Source organism: Arvicola amphibius, chromosome 1, assembly GCF_903992535.2.
Source record: "Arvicola amphibius chromosome 1, mArvAmp1.2, whole genome shotgun sequence".
Taxonomy (NCBI): Eukaryota; Metazoa; Chordata; class Mammalia; order Rodentia; family Cricetidae; genus Arvicola; species Arvicola amphibius.
The window spans coordinates 105,798,115-105,822,208 of record NC_052047.1 but is presented as its reverse complement, the minus strand read 5'-3'; the positions used below and the strand labels follow the sequence as shown (position 1 = coordinate 105,822,208).

Genomic DNA, 24,094 nt, shown 5'->3' with positions numbered 1-24,094 from the left:
TCACCTCTTGGTCCTCTCTGTGTATTTCAGCCTGTGTTTCAGAGTTCCTGTGAGGTAGCAGAGGATAAAAGGATTTGGGGGTGAAGTGGGGTTTGTAGTATACAGGGTCTGATCAATGGAATGGCTATGTTAGATCAGCCTACCTGCAGAAGTTTGCCTGCTGGCCTGTTACAGTATTATCAACATGCAGCATCCCTAGGTTTAACATGGACGGCAACACTACACATCACATTGCATATTTCTTCCTGGTTGGTATTCCTGGGTTGGAAAGCTTTCACTGCTGGATCGGCATCCCTATCTGTCTCCTGTTTGTCCTGACCTTGCTGGGGAACAGCATAATCATCACCACTGTCAAGTTAGAGCCAAGTCTCCACCAGCCTATGTATTTCTTCCTTTGCATGCTGGCAATGAACAACATGTGTCTTACCTGCTCTGCAGCTCTGCAGATGCTTGCCATCTTCTGGTTTGGTGCACACTGGATCAGCTTTGATGCTTGCCTCACACAAATGTTCTTCATTCACACACTTTGCATCATGGAGTCTGCTATCCTAGTGGCCATGGCTTTTGATCGCTTTGTTGCCATTTGTATCCCACTGTCTTATGCATCAACCCTGACAACACCCATGGTGATTAAAATAGGCCTAGTTGGCCTCAGCCGAGCTACAATTATGATTACACCATGTCCCCTTTTCATTAAAAGGCTGCTGTACTATACCAAATATGTCATCCATCATGCCTATTGTGAGCACATGGCTGTGGTGAAGGTGGCCAGTGCTAACACCTATGTGAACAGAATATATGGAATTTTAGTAGCCCTTCAGTGGCAGTATTTGACCTCGGGCTCATAGGCACATCCTATATAAAAATTCTCCAGGCAGTGTTCCGACTCTCTTCCCAGAGAGCTCGCTCTAAAGCCCTGGGCACCTGTGCGGCCCATGTTTGCACCATTCTTGCTTTCTACACACCTGTGTTTTTCAGCTTTCTGACTCATCGTTTTGGCAAGAATGTGCCTCCAAGTGTCCATATAATTTTTGCAATCCTGTACTTACTAGTGCCCCCCACAGTCAATCCCTTGGTGTATGGTGTTAAGACCAAACAGATTCGTGACCGAGTCGTGGGTCTTCTCCTTCTAAAAAAGAAAATTTCTGAATACTAAAACATTGATACAACTTCTGTTGAAATAATGTGTTCTTCACAGTAATAGTGTATTTACCTTAGTTGTGACTCTGTCCTCAAATTTTTATTTAATAGAAGATATATTATATATAATGTTGTATTTCTATATTTATCTTAAATATTGGATTTTATAAAAACTGCTGATGAAATTATTCATCATTTCATTGAGAATCGTCAAATTTCTCAGTTATGGCTTTTACTTACTTGCCTTTTTCTTTTTGAGACAGGAGCTTGCTATGTAGACTGGACTGGCCTTCAACTTGCAGAGACCCATTTGCCTCTGCTTCTCAAGTGCTGGGATTCAAGGTATGTGATACAAAGCCCAGCTATAGTTCTGATTTAATATAAACACACATTTATCCATTGCCATTTATTTTCTTGTCATTATCTATAAATAGAAATGAATTTTTATATATTTAGTGTCACATTTCAAAGTAAAATATATGTAATAATTTTTTATTCTAATATATAAAATTTGTAAAATATCTCCAATAACCTTTCTCCAGTCAACAGAGAAATGAGGTTACATGGCAAATTGCCAGTCCAAAATGTGGGAGGAGACAACAGAGAATCACAGTCAGTATGAATTGATCTGAATTAGAATGCTTTCCCTATAAGAACAGTCAGTGTAATTTTTATGAGACATGGAAATTAATATAGCTCAAAGATTCAAATCTATGTGAAGAGTCCTTCAGAAAAGAATACATATGAAATATTGATTTTATTTTTCATTATTTAATATATTGCTCTGTTCAAAAGCTAGTGATATTGAGGCAATATGTAGATATAATATTTGAGATGGCAATATGTAGATATAATATTTTGAGATGGCAAAGGAAAGTGCTACCTACCATGGTCATAGATTGACAGATTTGATATGCAAATTAATTATGATAGTAAAGACGTTTTAGAAATTCTTAGAAGAATAAAAATTGACAGTATGGGCTATTAATATGACAAATATGAAGCAACGCCACTAAAATGTATCAGCAGGGATAAGTTACTGACTTATTTTAGAAAGGAGCACAGTGTAAACATTTAAAAAAAGAACCAACATGAAAAAAATGCTTTGTTTTAGTTCAGATTATTTTTGTTTGTTTGTTTGTTTTTCAAGACAGGGTTTCTCTGTATAGCTCTGACTGTCCTAGAACTTGCTCTGTAGAATAGGTTGGCCCGAAAGTCACAGAGATCTACCTTCCTCTGCCTCCCGAGTGTTGGGATTAAACCATCATCTGGTGTTAGTCACAGATTCTTAAATTGAGTGTCATGGTATCATCTAAGGTAGTGTATCTTCATGGGGATTGCAAAATATTTGACAACAGTAAAACGTTTCTGAATCTGCAATGATCAAGTAAGAAATCCAAATTAAATGAGTGAGGAGCCCACTGAGCTTCCGGGAGTGTCTGCCTGTGTTGCACTGAGTGGCCACTGAGCACCAGACCCAGGCGATTTGTACTGTACATATGGTCATACCATGAAAGGCCAGTGAAGGCTGCTTGAAACGCCTCGGTCAAGAATGGAGATCTTCGTGTATAATGGATTATATGAAAACTTTCCTCCTTTAATCCTCATGATTTAATTACAGAAAATAGGGACTTTAATAGTGTTCTATTACTGTTCTTCAGAATGTAACTAATGGTTGGAATGTTTTGTGATAATTTTTTAAAAATAGTTTTTAAAAAAGATTTATTTTTATTTGTGTGTGTGTGTGTGTGTGTGTGTGTTGTGTCTGCACATGTGTGGAGGCCTGTGGAGCCTAGAAGATGGCATCATATCCCTTGGAGCTTGGGCTATACTGCTTGTGAGCTGCTTGATGGTTGCTGAGCCATCCTTCCAGTCCTAAACATTTTGATGTTACTAATAGTGTTTGAATAACTGACATGGGTTTCACAAGAAACTGCTCAATAATTTGGCATTGGAATTAGAACCCAACCTCTAACAATCTATGGAATAATTCTAAACACATTTTTGCTATTTTGTACTACATATTTATGTGAAGCAGCATTTTCCACTTTGATGACTGTACAATCAAAATATAGATCTATTCTGAAAAGCACTGATGATACTTTATATCTTGCATCAGATGTTCAGCCAAGTTTTAATGTTTTATAAAATCTAAGCAAGTGCATTTTCTCAGTAGTATGTAATTGTGCCTTAGTCTTTAATAACCAACAAATTTATATGAATTCAGAAAATTGTGTTAAAATAAATTCTTTGTGATTTAATGCATTAATGTTTGATTAGTAAACTTCCTATATGTACCTACCTGAAGGTAGATGAGAAAGTACGTGAGGGAAAAAAGGTTAGCATATAGAAAATCCTTAAGAAGTTCTGCTCTAGTAGGTAAATATAGCCATTGTACAGTCATTGGGGACACACTCAGAACTTAGGTAAAGGACTTGGTGCAGTTTTTAATGGTAGGAAAAGAGCCCTTCACACAGACCTGTGACACAGCTTGAACATCTGTATGAGCTTGGGGCAGGAGCGTTATTGCAAACCTTGTGCTGTAATGTTGACAGTGTAAGCCATGAAGGAATCACCCATGGACAGCGAGGACTGCACTAGACGTTCATGGCGATTTGCATAGCACTAGAATTGCACAGCTTAAACAGATCCTACCCCAGTCTAAAGACAGTTCCTAAGTAATTAGAGAAGAATAAAATAGATATTAAATTGTGCATAATATGAAGGCCTAAAATTAAAAGCAGCATGTACAGTAAATTCAAGGTCGCTGATGTGGAGTGTGTCAAAGGATTCAGAGTTTAGGTTGCTTCCTCACAATGATGTTGACTGCATGGCAGAGGAGGATGAGGCATGTTATTTGTGAAGCTTGGAAAGAATCCCTGCTCAAAAGCGACAGGAAGCTTGGGTGTCTACAGTTCCACAGTCACTCACATACACAGAAGTGCTCACCACACATACAGCATGTCTGGATTTACCTTTGTAGAGGTTAAAACAGTCTCAAAACTTTGAGGTTTCACTGATTGATATCTTAGATGCAAATCCTCAGCTTCAGGACTTGTTCTATTGGAGGTCTGTGACTTCTATTCTAAGGTGAAGTTTAGGCTTTCCAATCATGTGTGTACTTTCATCATTTCTGCTATTCATTAGAAATCTTACAAAGCTGGAATAAAATTAATTAAATATTAATGCAATTTTATTGTTCCTTTATTAAAATATTCTTTGTATAGAAGAGATGAATGAAAATGAGGACATGATTGCTCCCAGGTATGGTTGAAGATAAGGTTTTTGTTAGATATAAGAGGGAGAAGACCAGACATAACATGACCAGCAGAATAGAACAGAGCATCAAGAGGAGGAGGGGGGAGAGTGAGAGAGGAAGAGGAAAGAGAGGGAGACAAAGAGTGCAAAGGGAACCAAGAGCAGAGTGAAAATGGCAGGATTATATAGGGAAGAGAAGCTGGGGGAAAGAAAGGGAAGTTCAGGACTGGAGAAGATCAGGGAATGGCCTGGGAGCAGTGCTGGGAAGAGCCCACTGTAACTGGTACATGCAATGCTGGGAGATGCTGGGAGAACCAGGCAGCCAGTGTCCACTCTGATATGATAATAGGCTCCTCAGCCATTTTCCCTAGGTTTCTTCAGGACCTAACAGTATGAGATACAGCTATGAATTGCTGCCTAATTTTCTATACTCAATTTACAACTGTCAAGTGGGTGTGCAAAGAATTAAATTTCCCTAAATATTCATTTTGCCAGCAACACAGGCAGATCTCTTTTATTTATGGAATTCCATCCTTGAAATTTCTTATTTCAGTGATACCAGGTACAAACACTGAAACACATATGAGAGAGTTAATATAGGCATTGCTTATCAAGTGCCACTTATATGAGAAAAAGTGTGTGGTGGTAAGATACAATATTTTATTCACTTGGATATTTTTTTAACAAAACTGCACGCACATCTTAATATAACATAGCTTGACAACACTATGGAAGACAACGAATCTTGGAAAACAAAGCAAAGCCCCAAGTGAAACATCCTGGGAGAAATGACAGGAAAAATAAAAATATAGTTGGCTGGAGAAAAGGCTTAGAGATGAAGAGCACTGGCTGATCCTGCAGAGGACTTGTGTTCAAGTCCCAGCTCACCTACAGAGGCCATCAATTGCCTGTAATTCTGGTTCCAGGAACTCTGACTCCTGCTGCTGGCCCCTGTGTGCACCAAGCATGAATGCAGTACACAGACATGCATGTAAGCAAAACACACCACACATAAAATAAAAAACGATGTAAAGAAACTAAATATGTAGCCTTAGAGCATAAGATCATTTCACTAACAACCTGTCAGGGTAAGGAATCCGTGTGGCAGAGGACACACCTCATGAGAATGAGTGGGATGTAAGTATCTGAAGACATTTCCTTAAGAGAACAATGCCTTCAATTGAACAATAGATGCCCAAGTAGGAAAACAGATTTTGACATTATTAAAGCCACTGGATTTTATTGGACTTAAAGACAGTTTAATGGTAATGAAAAATAATTCTAAATAAAACTATAAATAAATGAATAAATAAATATAAAACAGATGGTTATGACATAAGAAGAGTCCTCAGGGCTGAAGAGATGGGTCAGTGGTTAAGAGTATTTTCTGCTCTTCTAGAGGACCTGGTTTCAAATCCCAACTCCCACATGGTGGTTCAAAACTGTCTGTAACCCCAGTTCTGTGGGAGGGATCTGATACATTTTGATCTTCATAGGGTGCCAGATACTAACATGGTACACAAACATACCTACAGGCAAAGCCCTCACATACATAAAATAAAATAAAATGAATAAATCTTTAAAAAATAAAATAATAAGTCAAAAGACAGTCCACGTTCATCATCTCCTATATAATGAAAACCCTCTGTTTTGTAGGGGGGGGGTCTGAAATGACATAATTTTTATCAATCATTTTGAATGTTAACATGACTAGGCAATATCAAACGCACAGTGTAACATATCACAAGAAGGAAGCATAATCCAGAATGAGAGAGCCTCTAGTCTACATATTAAACACTCCATTTGCTAATAGTTGGTTGTATTCTTAGATCATTCTTGATGTCTCTCCTCTTGTTTATAATATTTAAACCAGATATTTTGAATATTTCCATAACCCATTATTCTATCATGTGTAAAAAAATTACAGCAACATATTTTAGGAAAAAATAACCTAAAACACTTAAACATACCTTGTTCTCATTCATGCAAATGAGGTAATTACTCCAGATACTAGATTTACAGAAATGTAGAACACTGAAGATGTCATAAATATAAACATCATATTATGTCATAAATATAAAATTCATTTTATATTTGAATTTGAGGACCTTCTATTTTATCTGTGGACTATTAATGTAACATTTCCTATCGTTTCTTTTACCTCTATATAAAAATTTTTGTACAAAACTAGCATATTAACTGTAGATCACATTTACTCACTTTGTGCTTTATCCTAATTTTCCTACCGGGCTTGAATTTTATATTAATAAGTTTGTTATATGTATATCTGTTGTAAACTGCATCAGATATGATCTCAAAAAGAATGAAGTACAATTAAATACTAATGTATATATTAAAATTTTCATTGTTAAATTTGTACTTAATTCAAAAGGATAGAAATAATGAGCCACATTTAACCATCTTAATAGTGATGCTGAGTGTGATTAAAAGTTATAAAACAAGTAACTATCTTCAGTTATAAAACAATTTTACTGCCCTGTGGTTGGTTGCTGGAGGCTGTTGTGCAGGTACAGCTCTCCAGTGGATACGATGGGCTAGAAAAACCCTATGATTTATGCATGGCAGCTGTTTCTTCCCAGCAGCTGCCATAGCCCGGTCATTGGTACAATGTAAAAATAAATAAATAAATAAATAAATAAATAAATAAATAAATAAATAAAATAAATTTAAAAAAATTAAAAAAACAATTTTAATATATTCAAGTACCAATTCCAGTTCCAGGTCCCTCTTCCTCCTCTCCTCCCATTCCCTCTTCCTATCCTTCCCCCATCCACTCCTCAGAGGGAGCAAGGCACATTGCTTTGGGAAGGTCCAAGGCCCTTCCCTACTATATCTAGGCTGAGCAAGGTTCCCACAAAGCCAGTACAAGCAGTAGGGATAAATACTAGTACCACTGTCAGTGGACCTGCAGTTTGCCACAGCCATACAAATGTTGCCCACATTCAGAGGGACTAGTTTGGATCTATGCTTGTTCCTTCCTTGTGCAGCTGGAGTCGATGAGCTCCCATTAGTTCAGGAACCCTAAGCAAAACATACATAGATCCACCTGGAAAGGGAAAATAGACAAGATCACCCGATAAAATTGGGAGCATGGAGTGAGAGGAGAAGGAAGGGTGGATGGAGAAGAGAACTTGAGGGAATAGGATAGTCAAGATGGAGGAAGGACAGAGATGAGAGCAAAGAAAGAAATACTTTGATTGATGGAGCCATTATGGGGCAAGCAAGTTACCTGGCACTAGGTAAATTCACAGGAATCCACAAGGTTGACCCCAGCTAATACCCTAAGCAATAGTGGAGCGGGTGCCCAAACTGGCCTTGCCCTGTAGTCAGATTGATGGATATCTTAAATGTCACCATAGAACTTTCATCCAACAACTGATGTAAACAGAAGCAGAGACCCACAGTGGAGCACTGGGCTGAGCTCGAAAGTCCAGCTGAAGAGTTGGAGGAGTGAGAATATGAGCAAAGATGTCAAGACCATGATGACCATGATGGGGACACCCACTGAAACAGCCACCTTATGCTTTTAAGTAGAATTTAAAATGTTACCAGGTAGAGTTACTTTTTGAAAAGTGTTCACTATAAAGAGTTTAATTTATTCATAAATATCTTTTGCAAATTAACATTAAATGTGTTTAACATCATGTTTTAATTATATTCATAACAGAAAGAGATATAATTAATTAAGAAGCATTCAGGGTTTTTTCTTAAGTTGTGAAAGAAGCCTTAAACTAAAGCTTGGTACCTGTTCACAGGGTACTCTCAGGAACAAAGGTTTGCAGTTGTCGAGGTAGCTTAGCTGGTTAAGTACTTGCTGCTCAAACATAAATCTAACCCCCAGACCCTATATAAAAAGCTGGCTGTGATGGCATGTGCTTTGGTTCAAGGGCTGGAATGATGGATGAAGGCTACTGGAACCCTTGGGTTCTCTTCTTTGCCAGAGCAGTCTAATTGTGAACCTCAGACCATCAGAGGCCACTCTCAAACAAACAAAATACAACGCAACAACAACAACAAAAAACAATGTAACAAGGTGGACTGTATCTTGACCTCTGGCTTTCACATGCACACACTCACACACACACACACACACAGAGAGAGAGAGAGAGAGAGAGAGAGAGAGAGAGAGAGAGAGAGAGAGAGAGAGAGAGAGAGAGAGAGAGAGAGAGAGAGAGAGAGAGAGAGAGAGAGAGAGAGAGAGAGCGAGAGAGAGAGAGAGAAAGAGAGAGAGAGAGAGAAAGAGAGAGAGGAGGGGTTACAAGCAAAATCTAAGGGTTTTGAGTGATATTTGCTATTTGAAACAAAATTAAATAAACTAAAAATCAAGAAGGATAATTACAACAGAATTACAACAGAAAATTCTGGACACTTGCTCTCGAATCTGTTTGGTCTTCACCCCATAAACAATAGGATTGAGCAAAGGTGGGACAAGTAGGTAAAGGTTAGACAGGAGAATGTGAATATAGGATGGAATGTGGAAGCCAAACCTATATGTAAAGAAGGAGAAGAAGGCCAGGAGATAAAACTCCAAGAAGACACAAATGTGGGCAATGCATGTGTTAAAGGCTTTGCATCTTGCTTCCTTTTGAGGCAGCTTGAAGACAGTTATAAATATTCTAATGTAGGAGAGAGTAATAAAAATTACGTCCAGTCCAAGTACACTGAAAGCCACCAAAAGACCATAGATCTTTGACACAAACATCTTCTACTGCCAGCTTGACAATAGCCATGTGCTCACAGTATGAATGGGATACAACTGTGGTCCAGTAAAAATTCAACCTGCATTTGATGAGAATGAGACATGGAGCTACAAGGGGGGCAGCTCTGAGTGTGACCCCTACTCCTATCCGAGTGAGGAGTTGCTGGGTTAAAATCGATGCATGTCTTAGCTGATCACAGATTGCCACATATCGGTCCATTGCCATAGCAAATAAAATGCCTGACTCAATACACTGGAGTGTGTGAATCAGCCACATCTGCAAGAGGCAGGCATCAAAGTATATGTTTGGAAGGTGAAACCAGCATTTTGGGTAAGATGCAAGTACTGAGAGCAATGTCTGTTGCTCCAAGCATTGCTAGGAAGAGGTACATGGGTTCATGGAGGCTTCGCTCAACTTTGATGACAACTAGGAGCAGAAAATTCCCCAAAAGAGCGATGATGTACATGCCACAGAAAGGAATCCCAATCCAGAACTGCACCGACTCCAAGCCAGGAATCCCAATCAGAGTCAGTATTGAGGGCCTGAAGATGGAGCTATTGAAATGGGGCATGCTGCCTTAGGGACTGCGGGCATAGGGCTTCTCAGTTAGACCATTAGCACATGCTGGGGACATTTCTTTTGTTTTCAGTTAGATTCACACAGAGACTGAGTGAATTTCACATGGTGGTTTTTAGATATCGACTTTTACTGAGGAGATCCATTCATGTACATTTAACAGGTTTACACATCTTTTCTAAGAGTGAATGATTTATTTCAGAGTCCAGTTTTCTGTCCAACTCTCTCACTTTCTTCTCTTTCCATGTCTGTTTCATCACAAACATACATAATAGACATGCACACACTCCAAATAAAAGCTTATTAGGTATATTCTAGAAAGAAGACATATTTCTGAATATTTATGAAAATATTCACTTGAAAGTGAGGTTTGGTTTTCTGTGATAATTAAATATCTTCTCTGCTATTTAAATAATTAAATATCTTCTTTGTTATATCCTTGTCAAGAAGTATTTATCCTCTTATTAGAAAAATCATAAAAGGGCAATGATACATGTTTACTGTTTCAGTAAGTGCTGAATGAAGAAGCTTGCTATATTTTAATATTTCATGACATGGATATTTGCTTATTTCACCTCCCCCTCTCTAAAAGTTCTCTTTTCCCCTACCCTGGTCATTTTACTTTAGTATATAATGCTGAATGAGATGTGCTTATGTGTTTAAAAATATCATTTCATATGTTTCTCATTTTTGTGATTATTATGTTTAACCTGGAACCTAATATTATTTGTTTCAATATAGTGAGGTAAATTGTCTTCAAATTTCAATCTAGCTCAATTTGGAGATCCACATATGGTAATATTTTCTTGGATGAAATGATATCTGCATGGAAGAAAGGGAAGGGAGACATGTAAGTGAAACTGAATCTCACAGTGAACAGAAAGCTACCATATAGACATAACATTAACATTAACATTATTGGCTCATTATTTCAATATAGAAATAATATTAACATTACTGGCTCATTATTTCAATATAGAGATAATTTAACATTATTTGTTTATTACTTCAATATAGAGATAATATTAACATTACTGGCTTATGACTTCAATCATTCTTACATACTTTTAGTCTTTGGGGGAATTTATCTTTTAATTCTACATGGTATTTAAAATAAACATATATTTATACTTTCACATATTTTTCTTGTGTTTTACCCAACACAATTGTTTCTTACTTAACTCCCAGGTCAAACATTTTCTCTATGAATTCTCATTTTTAATCAGATGTTAAATTATTAAGAAGTTAGTATTTTTTCATTTGCTTGTTATGGAGTATTTAATAATTGTAATATTTTAGAAACTAGTAAGTCAACTAGAGTTTACCTTCCATCTATTGGTTAAGTTTCAAAATAATATAATTTTTTTACATAGTTGTGCTGTATGCCAGTTGTATACATGCAGGGAGGTCTGAAGGATTAGAAAAAGGAAACAATGAAGCTCAAAAATGCTAAAAGTCTTAGTTCTTGATGTGTAAGTTTCATGGGTTTTATTATTGCCTGCTGTTCCTACAATGACCTAAAGTAGCTTACATACCTCTGTCCATGAGAGACTAGAAGTAAAGATGGGAGAAGTATCTACTGGATCAAGAGGAAGTCAGAGCTGCACTTTATCACTCTTCACAACTAGGTCAAATGCTGTGGAAATCTTTACTTCCTTCAGATACTGTCTACTCTGAAGTGACATATAATTAGAAGTCTCCTCACAATTACCGGGTCAATTCCCATAGTCTCTTCACACATTACCTGAGTATTTCTTTTGGAAGTTCAGAGGCACCCATGGGAATACAATCACGTTTATTTTTCCAACTTCATTGTGTGAGTTCACATATTAATACCAGTGTAGCTTTTCAGAAGCAACTAAAGAACAAGATGCATGTTCAGCATAAAGAAGAGTATGGTACAATTCTCAATAAAGAGATGAGTGACCAAATAATCTTACAAGCCCCATTTGTTAACCAATCTCTGTCTTAGTACTTACACAGAACCTGCACACATGAACTATTACAATGGTCCACAGTACTCACCTCTTAACCCAAGTGACTCCAGTAATGTTCAGACAGGTTTTGAGGAGCAAACATCAGTCTCAACAGAAGTTGGCAAGGAAGATCCGAGAAATGACATTTTAAAAGAGTACTTTTTGTGGTTTAAAAGTTATTATATCAACACCAGGGAGACGTCATGTCCAATTCTAGCACCACAGTATCAATACATTCAGGAAATTTCAATTTAACTTTGCAAAAGTGAGAGTGACTTCAGCAACAGCTGTGAAAATATCACTGAGACATAGAGCTAAGCCCTTTCACTTTTGCGAATATTCCTTCCCACCACATTTACTTTTCTCACTAATCATAATTACTGATATCAACTGAGGAAACATGACTGATAGTCTTAGGTTGAGATTTTATGTGGAGTAAAAACACTGTAGTTGGAAAGGGGGAAAACTCCTTAGAATTAAGGAATGAATACAATCATAGAAGTCAAAGACTGACTTTCCTCCATTTTAATAACTATTGCTTTTTTCAAGACAGGGTTCTCTGGAGCTTTGGAGCCTGTCCTGGAACTAGCTCTTGTAGACCAGCTGGCCTCAAACTCAGGGAGATCTGCCAGCCTCTGCCTCCCATGTGCTGGGATTAAAGGCACACATCGCCCCATGACTGGCACAACTATTACATTTTTTTAAAGAGACAAAGTATCAAATACAAAGTGTGATTCATTTTTTAAAAATATCTTTATTAATTCTTTGAGATTGTATTTTGGTTGTATTTATTTGTCTCCCGCATCTTTCCATTGATAGATACACTACCACCATTCTGTACCCATTCAAAGTCTTCATTTTATTCATCCCTTAAATCCCATATAGTCACTTTAGTTCTGACCATTATTCTTAGGTGGGTGACCACTCATGGGGTTACAACTTTAAAGAAAACTAACTCTTTCTCTTTGGCAGCCATCAATTGCCACTATAGTGACATCTTAATATCACTGTCTGGTGGTCCAGGCCTCAGCAGTGTGTGGTTCAAAGGAAATTCACAGAGTCTGCACTACTAGACTTTTCTATCTGAGGGAGTTACAAAAAAGACACACTTTTTTCAATGAATTCCTTTTGTATTCTCTATTCTTCCACTGTATTCTTTTTTCTGCAGTTTTTATACCCCAGCAAACTCTTTCAGGCAATATAAGAATTACAGTGTGGTTACATTCTAATTTTCAAGTGAATGAATATAAGTAAAAAATCATGTTTTCTATATTCCTTATGTGATTAAACATTTTATGAATTACAGGTGAAAAACAAATTATATCAAGAACCCACATATGGTGAGGGAAAGTCCTTTCTATGTGTTGCTTTTATTGGTTAATGAATAAAGAACTGCTTTCAGCCTATAGCAGGGAAGAACAGAACTTGGCGGGGAAAGCTATTCTGTATGCTGGGATGAAGAAGGGCGGAGTCAGAGAGAAACCATGGAGCTGCTGCCAGAGTCAGACATGACGAAATTTTGCCAGTAAGCCACTACCACGTGGCTTACACAGATTAATGGAGATGGGTTAAATTAATATAAGAGTTGGCCATTAAGATGCTAAAGCTATTGGGCCTAGCAGTGATTTAATTGATATGGTTTCTGTGTGACTATTTCAGGTCTAAGCTAGCCGGGTGGCCGGGAACCAACAAGCAGACTCCCACTACACACACACATTTCTAGCCAAGCAACTTGTTATGAGTTAATCATGTAGGCAAGCAAGCTATTCTCAGTCAGGTCTTTCACTGCATTTTGCAGTTACAAAGAAAAGGCCAATTACTTTATTACTTATGTTGAAAAATAATCCTGTAGGGACTCTTAAAGGAGTCACACAGTTAAACTTTTACATATGAAAAAGAATCAGTCAGCTCTACTTTAAATCTTTAGGGAGCTTTCCCAGTCATCAGTAGTATTTTTGTATCAGGAGACTGAGGGCAGAAATGGTTATAAGGAGTTAATTGTTGCCTTTGATAACTAACCCACCCTAGTAAGAAAAGTAGGTCAGTTAGTAGCAATTGGACTGCTTTGTATTTGTTCACTGACCTTGAGATATTTTGACAAATACAATGCTACTTGACAAAAATGTCTTTGTCTAACTTTAAGTTATTTTCAAAGCTTAGTTTCAACTGCAGTGCCCTCCAGAACCTGTGAACACATCTCCCAAGATAAAGGTTAAAAGAATTTAAGCTAGCTGGGCTACTGGGACTTTTTTGTTTTGCTTAATCATTACCATAACATAAAGCACAGTCTATAGGACTCCTCAATAGAAACTCATGCGATCTAGCTGTGTGACTTTTCCTTGTTTTATTTTTTGTCATCAAATCTCTAAACAAACTAACATTATTATTATTATTATTATTATTATTATTATTATTATTATTATTATCAACTAAACAGTACAGCTTAAGGAGATATCATGTTCATAATAATCTAAAGGTAAAAATGCCCAGTAGAACACGATGTTTCCATGAGATAAACATACCACACTACAGGCACACTCAAACACACTCAAACCCATTTACACCATGCCAGATGCCAGAAAAAGCAACAACAAAGATATAAAGGCACAGCATAAGCAAAAGACATTCTGGAGTCTGTGGTCTTGGGGCCTTGTCTATCTGAGATTCACCCATCAGGATTCACCTCCTGGTGGGCTGACACCCTGAAGTCAGCTGCCACCTGCTGCTCTTCTGTGTCAGAGCTTTGTAGGCCCTGGCATCTTATGACTCAAATTCTTGCATCAATTTCCACTAGTATGTAGGGTCACATGACCTCACAAAGTGAGGGTGTCTCATTATGTTATAGCTGTGGGGTCCTAAAGCAGTAGAAACTCCCTAATGAATCAGATCTGACTTCTTACTTGCCAAGATCTGAGCTACTTGCCAAAGGACAAGCCACTAAAACATTTTGAGTAATATTAAAGATTTTGGCCAAGAATCTCATATTATAAAAGTCATTATGCCATATATCAGATAACAATATTTAATATTCATCATATCTTCCCTGTTTCTCATTCATCAGTCTGTAGTGATAACCACTCTACCTTTTCTGAATATAAGTGTTATCACAGAACAGCTGTTTTTCTTTTTCTAACTTATTCCACTTAGCATAACAAATTCTCTATCATTTACGCTTTTACCAGTATCAGGATTTTCAACTCTTTTAGGACTGAGTAATATTCTATTTGAAGTACATCATAATTTACATGATCCATGAAAATGCTAAGTGCAGTAGTTTCTAGACCCTTACTACTTATGAATGGTGGATCAAACACATGTAAGTACAGGTATCTTTTTGAGATTTAGAATTCATTTTCCTTAAGATATAAATATATGGCACTGAGAAGTAACTCATTTAATAAAGTGATATTCTTGCAAGCATGAAAACCTGAGCTTCTTTCCACATAAATAAACTCATGTAATAGTGGGATAATTTTATAATTTCACAACTGTGTAGATGTAAACAAGCAGATACCCAGGGATTTCTTGTTGGCTTACTTGATAGGCTTTCTCTCTCTCTCTCTCTCTCTCTCTCTCTCTCTCTCTCTCTCTCTCTCTCTCTCTCTCTCTCTGTCTGTCTTTCTCTCTCTCTCTTCTCTCTCTCTTCCTCTCCATCTCCCTCCCTCTCCCTCCCTCCCTCTCTCTCTCTCTCTCTCTCTCACACACACACACACACACGCGTGTGCGCACACTTGCGAGCACATGTGCACATGCCCACATTCATAGACATACACTGAATGTATAAATTTGTGTATATGCATATGCCATAACATATGTACAGTGGACTGAGGACAGCTTTGGAGATACAGTTATCTCCTTACATCATGTGAGTCCATGTTACAAAACTCAGGTTATTATGCTTGATAGTAAGTACCTTTATCTACTGAGTACATTAGAAGAGTTTTTAAATGATAGTAAGTACCTTTATCTACTTGGTACATTAGAAGAGTTTTTAATTGCCCCACCACTACAATCGTTTGAATATTTTCTCTTGGAACTTCATTTGTGTGTTGAAGCCCCAGAATTATTTGTGCCAACTTTTATAAGTCACAGCATTTCTTCTTCTGTTATATTTTTGTGGTTGTTATCAGATATCCTATTGATAAAAACTTTATAATATGTTTTCAAATAAAACTAGAAGAATGCAACACAATTCATTTTTTAAAAAAAGTTTCTTCAATAGACATGATAAAGTAGACGGGACAAATACCACAAGACCACAAACTACAAAAGTAACTACAGACAACTAAGAAAGACTTAGACTACAGACTAACTAAGAAGGAGGAATAGTCCTTTCTAGGGAATAGCACACCAAATGGTTATCTAGTCCAAATGATCAGCCTTGAAACCATGCATACATGTAGCATTATACATGTTGAGCAAGTTATATTTTTGGAATACATATACATATGTATATATATATATATACATATGTAAATGTAACAACAACTAATGATAAGAGGTCACGATCTTGAAAGAAGCAATGGGAAGTCTCAAAGGGAAGAAAATGTAAAAAAATAATTAATTATATTATAATCTTAAAAATAAAAGATTAATATTTTATAAAAGAAATCAACAAAAAGAAATATGTGGATAGATTTTCTTGTGAGATAAGTTATCAAAACTTTAAGTTTGACGTTTTGTAAGAGATTGATGGTTCCTCTTCTGGTGCTCTGTCTAATTTTAGTTTTTAAATCTTTATTACAGCAAATCAGAGCCACCACCACCATAATGGTAATTATAATAGTATAAATAATTTGTGTATTAGATGCCTATCTTATGCTGGAGATTGATGGTTAATCTTCAGTGTCAACTTGGCTAGACTAAGAATAACCTCAGAGACAGTCTTCTGAGCATTTTTTTGAGAGCATCCTCAGTGAGGTTCACCTGAGATGAGAAGACTCATTGTGAATGTGCCAGTAACAGTTCCAGGGGTGAGGTCCTAGACTATAAAGGTAATTGCATTTGCACTACTTTTCTTTGTTTCCTAAACTACCCAGATCCAAGCAGGTTTCGTCCCCAGGCACCCCAAGTGGACTGTGCCTTGAACCTGTGAGCCGAAATGAGTACCTCTACTTTTAAGTAGTTGTAAGTCTGGCTTTGGGCACAAGAAGAAAAGTGATTAATCCATTGTACCTGTGAAACTATTATATCAGGCAATACATTTTACTTCAAGCATAACTGAGCAGTTAATCATAAACACTCAATGTTATAAATAAGTTAAAAAGTACAAGTTGAGTAATTTGACTTTAGATAAAACTATTTGTCAGTTCTTATATTCTATCATTTTACACTAAAGCCACATTTTTATTTTCTACTTATTGATATGTTGCTGCTATACAATAGCAATTTTAAATTATATATTTATATAAATGTATATTTTCAAGTTTCTTACTAATAGAAAATATTATTTAGTACACCAATATTTTCTCATACAATATTATGATACAATAAATTCCACAATATTAAGGTTTTTTTAATACTAGACTCTAAATTTAAATGTGGGGAAATTTTTTCCTTTTGATCATAGTATTATTTTGTTAAATTGGTCAGTGGATTTAAAGATCAATTAATGTTTTTTGGTTTAAAATATCTGTTGATCATTTGTATATTACAGGTTCATGCGTATGTTGGAGAGATCCAGTGAACATTCACATATTATTAGATAATACATTCCAATTGCTGATTGATTTATGAAAGGCAGGAACATCAGTTTGGCTGTGGATATGAATGTAAATAGTCTAGGATCTGGAGTTACAGATAGTTTATCAATACTACATGGATCCTGAGACTGAAACCGAGTCCCATGTAAGAACAGTAAGCAGTCTTAACTGCTGAGCCATCTCTCCAAGCTCTCTATGTAGCTCATCACAGACTAGACAAGCACCGGCCACATATCCTAGATTAATCTTAAACTTGTGATCCTCCTGCTCTGCCCCTTAAGTGTTGGGATTATGATGTGATTCACAATCCTCAGCTATGTAGGAAATCAACTGGACACAACTGACAAGATTAGATATACTGTCCAGATGTCTTTTCAGTCGTGGCAGTGGGATCAGCATCCCACATTTTCATCCATACTCCATGGTACTAATCTGTAGAGAGCCATTGTGCTCAGCATTATGCCCTCCTGGTGCCATCTCATGTGCTCACTAATTGAAGAGGAATTTTAAAGGCCTGATTTCAACCTATACCTCAGTAATATTTCTTCTTATCAATTCTATACATTTTTATTTTACTAGATATTTTTCTATAATAAACTTTTTTTCTACAAACTGTGCCATTAGCATCTGTTTTTGAAGACCCCAACCTGTAAGAGGAAAATATTACAGTGAATGAATGGCCGTCAGTGAATTGGTGAAAGTGTCAGCTTGACTGATTAATAATAATGCAAATATCAGGACAGGGTACCTGGGGACTTTTACTTCAACCAAACCATTACTTAGCCGGTCAGTGGTGGCGCACGCCTTTAATCCCAGCACTCGGGAGGCAGAGGCAGGCGGATCTCTGTGAGTTCGAGACCAGCCTGGTCTACAAGAGCTAGCTCCAGGACAGGCTCTAAAAGCTGCAGAGAAACCCTGTCTCGAAAAACCAAAAATAAAACAAATAAACAAAACCATTACTTTCTTCTTTAATTTACATATATTTCCTATTTTAGGTGGAGGACTGAGATTCCTTAAAGACAGTAGAAAATATGCTTTTCCCAAAACTTGGTGTCAGTCTAGATTTTTAACCAGTGTGCTTAGATTTTCCTATCTTAATATAATTAAATTACCATCCTTTTAACAGGTTCAAGTAAAAGCTAGAATATCAACAAAAAACTTGGAGACTGCTCATAAAATTTCAATAATCCCAATGTTCAGAGTACACACAAGGGAGTGAACATGGGAGGAGACTGACAGATGCGGAAAAGGAAAGGCAACAAAGAAGGAGGAGGCAATGAGCGACCTAAATTACAATTGATCCCTGAGGAGATGCTTCTGAAATAAATGCTCCTAATAGCCAAACTTTTGTACAGTGTCTGAAAAAAATGTGTGTGACCAAATTCTTCACAAAGCTAAATATCTGAAGCTCTTGACAATGCCATTAAAGAGAGAGCAAGGTCAAAAGCTCAGGCGAATGGAGGAATGGAATGAACTTTCTTTTGGAAGACTTACAGGTACCAGGTAGAGCAAAACAGGAAGCAGGTATCTGACTTTTCACTAGGAGAAATACAGCAGTGTTGTCAACTCAGAACCTATGTGTGATGGCCAGGGGCTCTAAAGACTCTCCTGTGTGCCTGCAGCCTGGCTTCCTTAGGGGTTACCAATTACATTGTATATCTAAAAAGGAAGACATCAAGTTAGGGTAGGGAGTTTTGGTGAGGGCATAAGGAAAGTTGCTGGGTATAATGAGGAATGTTTATTTCATTAGCTGCATATACTAAATTCTCAACTATTATTATTAATATTAATACTAACAATAATAATACCAATAGAAAAACAGTACTAAAGGTAAATACAAAGAAGCATGTGAGAGGAAGCCAGAGGATCAATGAGATGAATTGTATTTTTTGTTTCCTTTTGTTTTCCTGTCTAAACTTTTAGTTTTTCTGACCTCCATTCTTCTAGACCTGTGATTTTCTTCTCTAAAATTTTCTGTATCCACCTTTCTTACATGCTGAAAAAGCTGTTCTCCCCATACTTCTCCCAGTCCTAGGATCAGTTTCATCTTCAGAAATATCAGAATTTCCCATTCATCACTCCTCAACTTCATCTTGCCCAGCCTGGCGCATCAATTGTTCATCTAAGTCCAGTGTAGTATATTTTCTTAAAATAAAGCCTCCCCATATTTCCTTATTCTTTTTCTTACACATTTCCTATAAATAAGTAAGTATGATCACTTGACACATTTCAGGATGAATAATGCAAATGTGTGTCCACTGCAATTTTTGTAATAACAAAACCTTCAGAGTGAGGAAGGCATTCTCATAAGTAAATCTAATTTATTCTTATACTTAATCTTAAAAGCAAGATGCAGACAGAAATCATTAGTACCTTTTGTAAATGACAACTGAAAATCTTAAGTAGATCCCTAGGTTTCAGTACTGGTAGGAAACAACAGTAGTGGAATGGCAACCAAATACTGACGCGTGAAGTCCAGAGATTCGGGAGACACATTTTAAAAATGTAAGTAGGCCATGTGAGTAATGTCTAAAAGTACACCAAAACATAGCTTGTATAGCATGGGAGATGAATAGTCCACACCAAACACAAAAGAATATGGCCATATTTTCCCTGGATGATCCTAGAAGATGACTGCTTGTATCAAACGGTACCTTAGAATTCTGAGTCAAAAACCTTTCTTGGTATAATTAAGTCCTATTTGACTTCATGGCCTTTAAAAAATAATCAATATGCATGTATAAATTTTTAGTCAATAAAAAATCCTTATGAATATGTCTAATCGATTTCTTGTTTTGTTTCTTTAAATAGATGATATGTTACAGTCATATATCTGGTATTACCAAATAGTGCATTCATAGTCTTTTCTATTGCATATGTATTATGAAATATGAATGTATATAACGAAATATATAGTATTAAATGATATATATGATGAAATTATGAATTTTTGAAATAGTTTACTGGAGTTCAAGTATTACACTGCTCAAAAAGAGAGATTTATTAGTTTTGGAGACAAACAAATAAAGGTCAGCTTTATGTCATTTTGAAGCCTCTTCCAATTGCTAGAATTTTATCTATTGGATAATCTTTATAGATACAATAAATATATCAAGAACTATATTTAACAATCATTTATTTATTTGTTTATATGATTATATCATATTGGATTCAGATATCTGTACTTGATTTTCCAACAATGTTTAGATGCTTTCTGACATTCTAGGTCTCATTTTTTTCTGGTAATTCTTTTTTTTTTTTCCTCATGGTTTATTTTTTTTTATATTTAAAAATTTCCATCTCCTTCCCTCCTCCTCCCCCCTCCCTCCCCTCCTCCTCCCCCTTCCCTCCCCTCTTTCTCCCCCTTCCCTCCCCTCCACCCTTACCTCCCCTCCCTCCCTCTCAAGGCCAAGGAGCCATCAGGGTTCCCCACTCTATGCTAAGACCAAGGTCCTCCCAACTCCCCCCAGGTCCAGGAAGGTGATCGACCAAGCTGAGAAGGCTCCCACAGAGCCCGTCCATGCAGAAGAATCAGAGCCCAGCGCCATTGTCCTTTGCTTCTCAGTCAGCCCCCGCTGTTGGCCACATTCAGAGAGACGGGTTTGGTCGCATGATCCATCAGTCCCATTCCAACTGGAGTTGGTGATCTCCCATTAGTTCTGTCCCACCGTCTCCATGAGTGAACGCACCCCTCTCGTTCCTGACTTTCTCCCTCATGTTCTCGCTCCTTCTGCTCCTCATCAGGACCTTGGGAGCTCAGTCCAGTGCTCCAATGTGGGGCTCAGTCATCTTCCCCATCTGTCGCCAGCTGGAGGTTCCCTCACGGTCCTGACTTTCTTTCTCATGTTCTCCCTCCTTCTGTTCCTCATCAGGACCTTGGGATCTCAGTCTGGTGCTCCAATGTGGGGCTCTGTCTCTATCTTCATCTATCACCAGGTGAAGGTTCTATGGTGATATGCAAGATATTCATGAGTATGGCTATAGGATCTGGCCTTTTCAGGCTCCCTCTCCTCAGCTGCCCAAGGAACTAACTGGGGGCGTCTCCCTGGAAACCTGGGAACCCCTCTAGGGTCAAGTCTCTTGACAACCCTCAGGTAGCTCCTTAAATTAAGATATATGCTTCCCTGCTCCCATATCCACCCTTCCTATATCCCAAGCACCCCATTCCTCCGAGCTCCCCCCGTTCTTCCCTACACACTTTTCTCTCCCCATCTTCCCTTGGCCCAGTCTTGCCCAACCCTCAAGTTCCCAATTTTGCCTGGCGATCGTGTCTACTTCCAATATCCAGGAGGATTACTATATCTTTTTTTGGGAGTTCACCTTCTTATTATCTTCTCAAGGATCCCAAATTTATAGGCTCGATGTCCTTTAATTATGGCTAGAAACCGATTATGAGTGAGTACATCCCATTTTTTGGCCAAAAGACACTTAAGGTCATGCTCCACCTCCCTAGCTATCAGGGAAATGCAAATCAAAACAACTTTGAGATATCATCTTACACCTGTCAGATTGGCTAAAATCCAAAACACCAATAATAACCTTTGCTGGAGAGGTTGTGGGGTAAGGGGTACACTCATCCATTGCTGGTGGGAATGCAAACCTGTGGGAATTCTTTAGGTCAATTTTAACATTCACAATCAAGATGAAGAGTACCATGAAAAATCCTGTATAAGCACCAACACTGTCAGATGCTACTCAATTATAGTGATTGCTCCCTTCATTGTGTTTGGAGTATAGGATCAACAAAGACTTCACATAGATGTACTCTCCATACATAGATTATCACTAGCACACACCCCAGTAGTCTTATAGTGCAATCTGCATACTGTGTAGAGCTGTGCTTTACATACCCTGTTTTTCCATTCCTAGAAAGCTCCCAGGAATTACCATTGAAAAGCAGGACCTTGAACATCCACATGGCAGGTAATATCTTCAAAGAGCAAACCACAAAGAACTGAGTTTTGTCCTCATAACTGATGTGGAAATTTTCCTCTGCAATGCCTACAGTTTGGCTCAATTCCTCCACCTGTCCATTCCTCCTCTCTGGCTTCCCAGGTCTGGAGAAGGCCCATCACCTGATCTCTCTCCCACTGCTGATGGCCTATATCGCTTACTGCTTGGCAATGGCACCCTTCTTTTTCTCATTAAGGATGACCACTACCTCCATGAGCCCATGTACTATTTCTTAGGTATGCTGGCAGCTACAGATCTTGGAGTAACATTGACCACCATGCCCACAGTCCTGGGTGTACTGTGGTTAAATCACAGGGAGATTGGCCATGCAGCCTGCTTCTCTCAGGCCTACTTTATCCACACTCTCTCTATTGTGGAGTCAGGGGTCTTGCTTGCCATGGCCTATGACCGTTTCATTGCCATTTGCAACCCATTAAGATATACCACCATCCTTACTGACACTAGCGTAATACAGATTGGAGTAGGCATATTTATTAGAGCTAGTCTATCAATCATGCCAATAATCATTTGCCTGCATTGGTTTCCTTACTGTCGATCCCATGTACTCTCTCATGCTTTCTGTCTACACCAAGATGTCATCAAGCTAGCCTGTGCTGACATCACATTCAATCGTCTCTATCCAGTTGTTGTTGTTGTATTTACTATGGGACTTTTGGATTTTCTGATTATTTGTTTCTCCTACATTTTGATTCTCAAGACTGCCATGAGCATTGCTTCTACAGAAGAGCGGACTAAGGCTCTCAACACATGTGTCTCCCATATCTGTTGCATCCTGGTCTTCTATGTCACTGTGGTTGGTCTGACCTTTATTCACAGATTTGGAAAGAATATTCCTCATGTGTTCCACATAACAATGAGCTACATCTGCTTCCTTTTCCCTCCTTTTATGAACCCTATTATCTTCAGCATTAAGACCAGACAGATTCAGAGTGGTTTATTTCATTTATTCTCCCTGCCTTATTCTAGAACATGACTCTGATTGTTCTCTAAGGACAACTCCTGAAATCTGAAGAAGTTGACAAAATTTCATGAGGAAGAAACTAAGCAAAATAGTTCAATAGAAACCTGCCTGATTATTGTTTATTATCGATGTGATAATGTTGTAAGGAGGTTTGCCTGTTTCTGGCTGCTCAGACCTGAAATAATCACACAGAAACTATATTATTTAAATTACTGCTTGGCCCATTAGCTCTAGCTTCTTATTTGCTAGCTTGTGCACTTTAATTTAACTCATTTTTAGTAATCTGTGTATCACCACATGGCTGTGGTTTATCGGGTAAAGTTCTGGCATCTATCTTTGGTGGGGCTAGATAGCTCCTCCCCGACTCTACCTTCTTCCTCCCAGCATTCAGTTTAGTTTTCCTGCCTACCTCTGTTGTTCCCTGCTCTGCTATAGGCTCAAAGCACGTCTTTATTAACCAATGGTATTCACAGCATACAAAGGGGAATCCCACATCACCTCCCTTTTGTTTAAATAAAAAGGAAGTCTTTAACTTTAACATAGTAAAATTACATATAACAAGACAGGTATCAAGCAAGAATTACAGTTACAATATTTATATTTACTTTTTCTCTTATCATAACTAAGGAAAACTATAATTATAACTATAAATTCTTCAGCTCCATCAAAAACTCCAGAAAGATATAATATTACCTAAGTAAACAAGTAAACAGGAAGTGCATTGTAAGCAACTTCCAAAACTCTAGAATTGACAGAGATATCTAGCTGCCTAGACAGTCACCCAAA

The 24,094-nt window shown here is 37.6% G+C and overlaps 3 protein-coding genes and 1 non-coding gene across 4 annotated transcripts; 3 read left to right on the top strand and 1 right to left on the bottom strand.

Annotated features, from left to right (window-relative positions):
• The first annotated feature begins 206 nt into the window (after positions 1–206).
• Positions 207–1,156, top strand: LOC119804664 (putative olfactory receptor 52P1). Its single transcript, XM_038316198.1, is given in 2 exon segments — positions 207–813; positions 816–1,156. Coding segments are annotated over 2 exon segments (948 nt in total).
• A 5,736-nt stretch (positions 1,157–6,892) lies between these two features.
• LOC119806125 lies at positions 6,893–7,029 on the top strand. Its single transcript, XR_005284155.1, has one exon. It is a non-coding gene; the product is annotated as a small nucleolar RNA SNORA84 (small nucleolar RNA).
• A 1,705-nt stretch (positions 7,030–8,734) lies between these two features.
• Positions 8,735–9,690, bottom strand: LOC119819956 (olfactory receptor 52A5-like). The gene is given in 3 exon segments (XM_038338204.1): positions 8,735–9,116; positions 9,118–9,441; positions 9,443–9,690. Coding segments are annotated over 3 exon segments (954 nt in total).
• Positions 9,691–22,370: 12,680 nt separating this feature from the next.
• On the top strand, positions 22,371–23,320 carry LOC119800970 (olfactory receptor 51B6-like). Its single transcript, XM_038311368.1, is given in 2 exon segments — positions 22,371–22,479; positions 22,482–23,320. Coding segments are annotated over 2 exon segments (948 nt in total).
• The last annotated feature ends 774 nt before the right edge of the window (positions 23,321–24,094 follow it).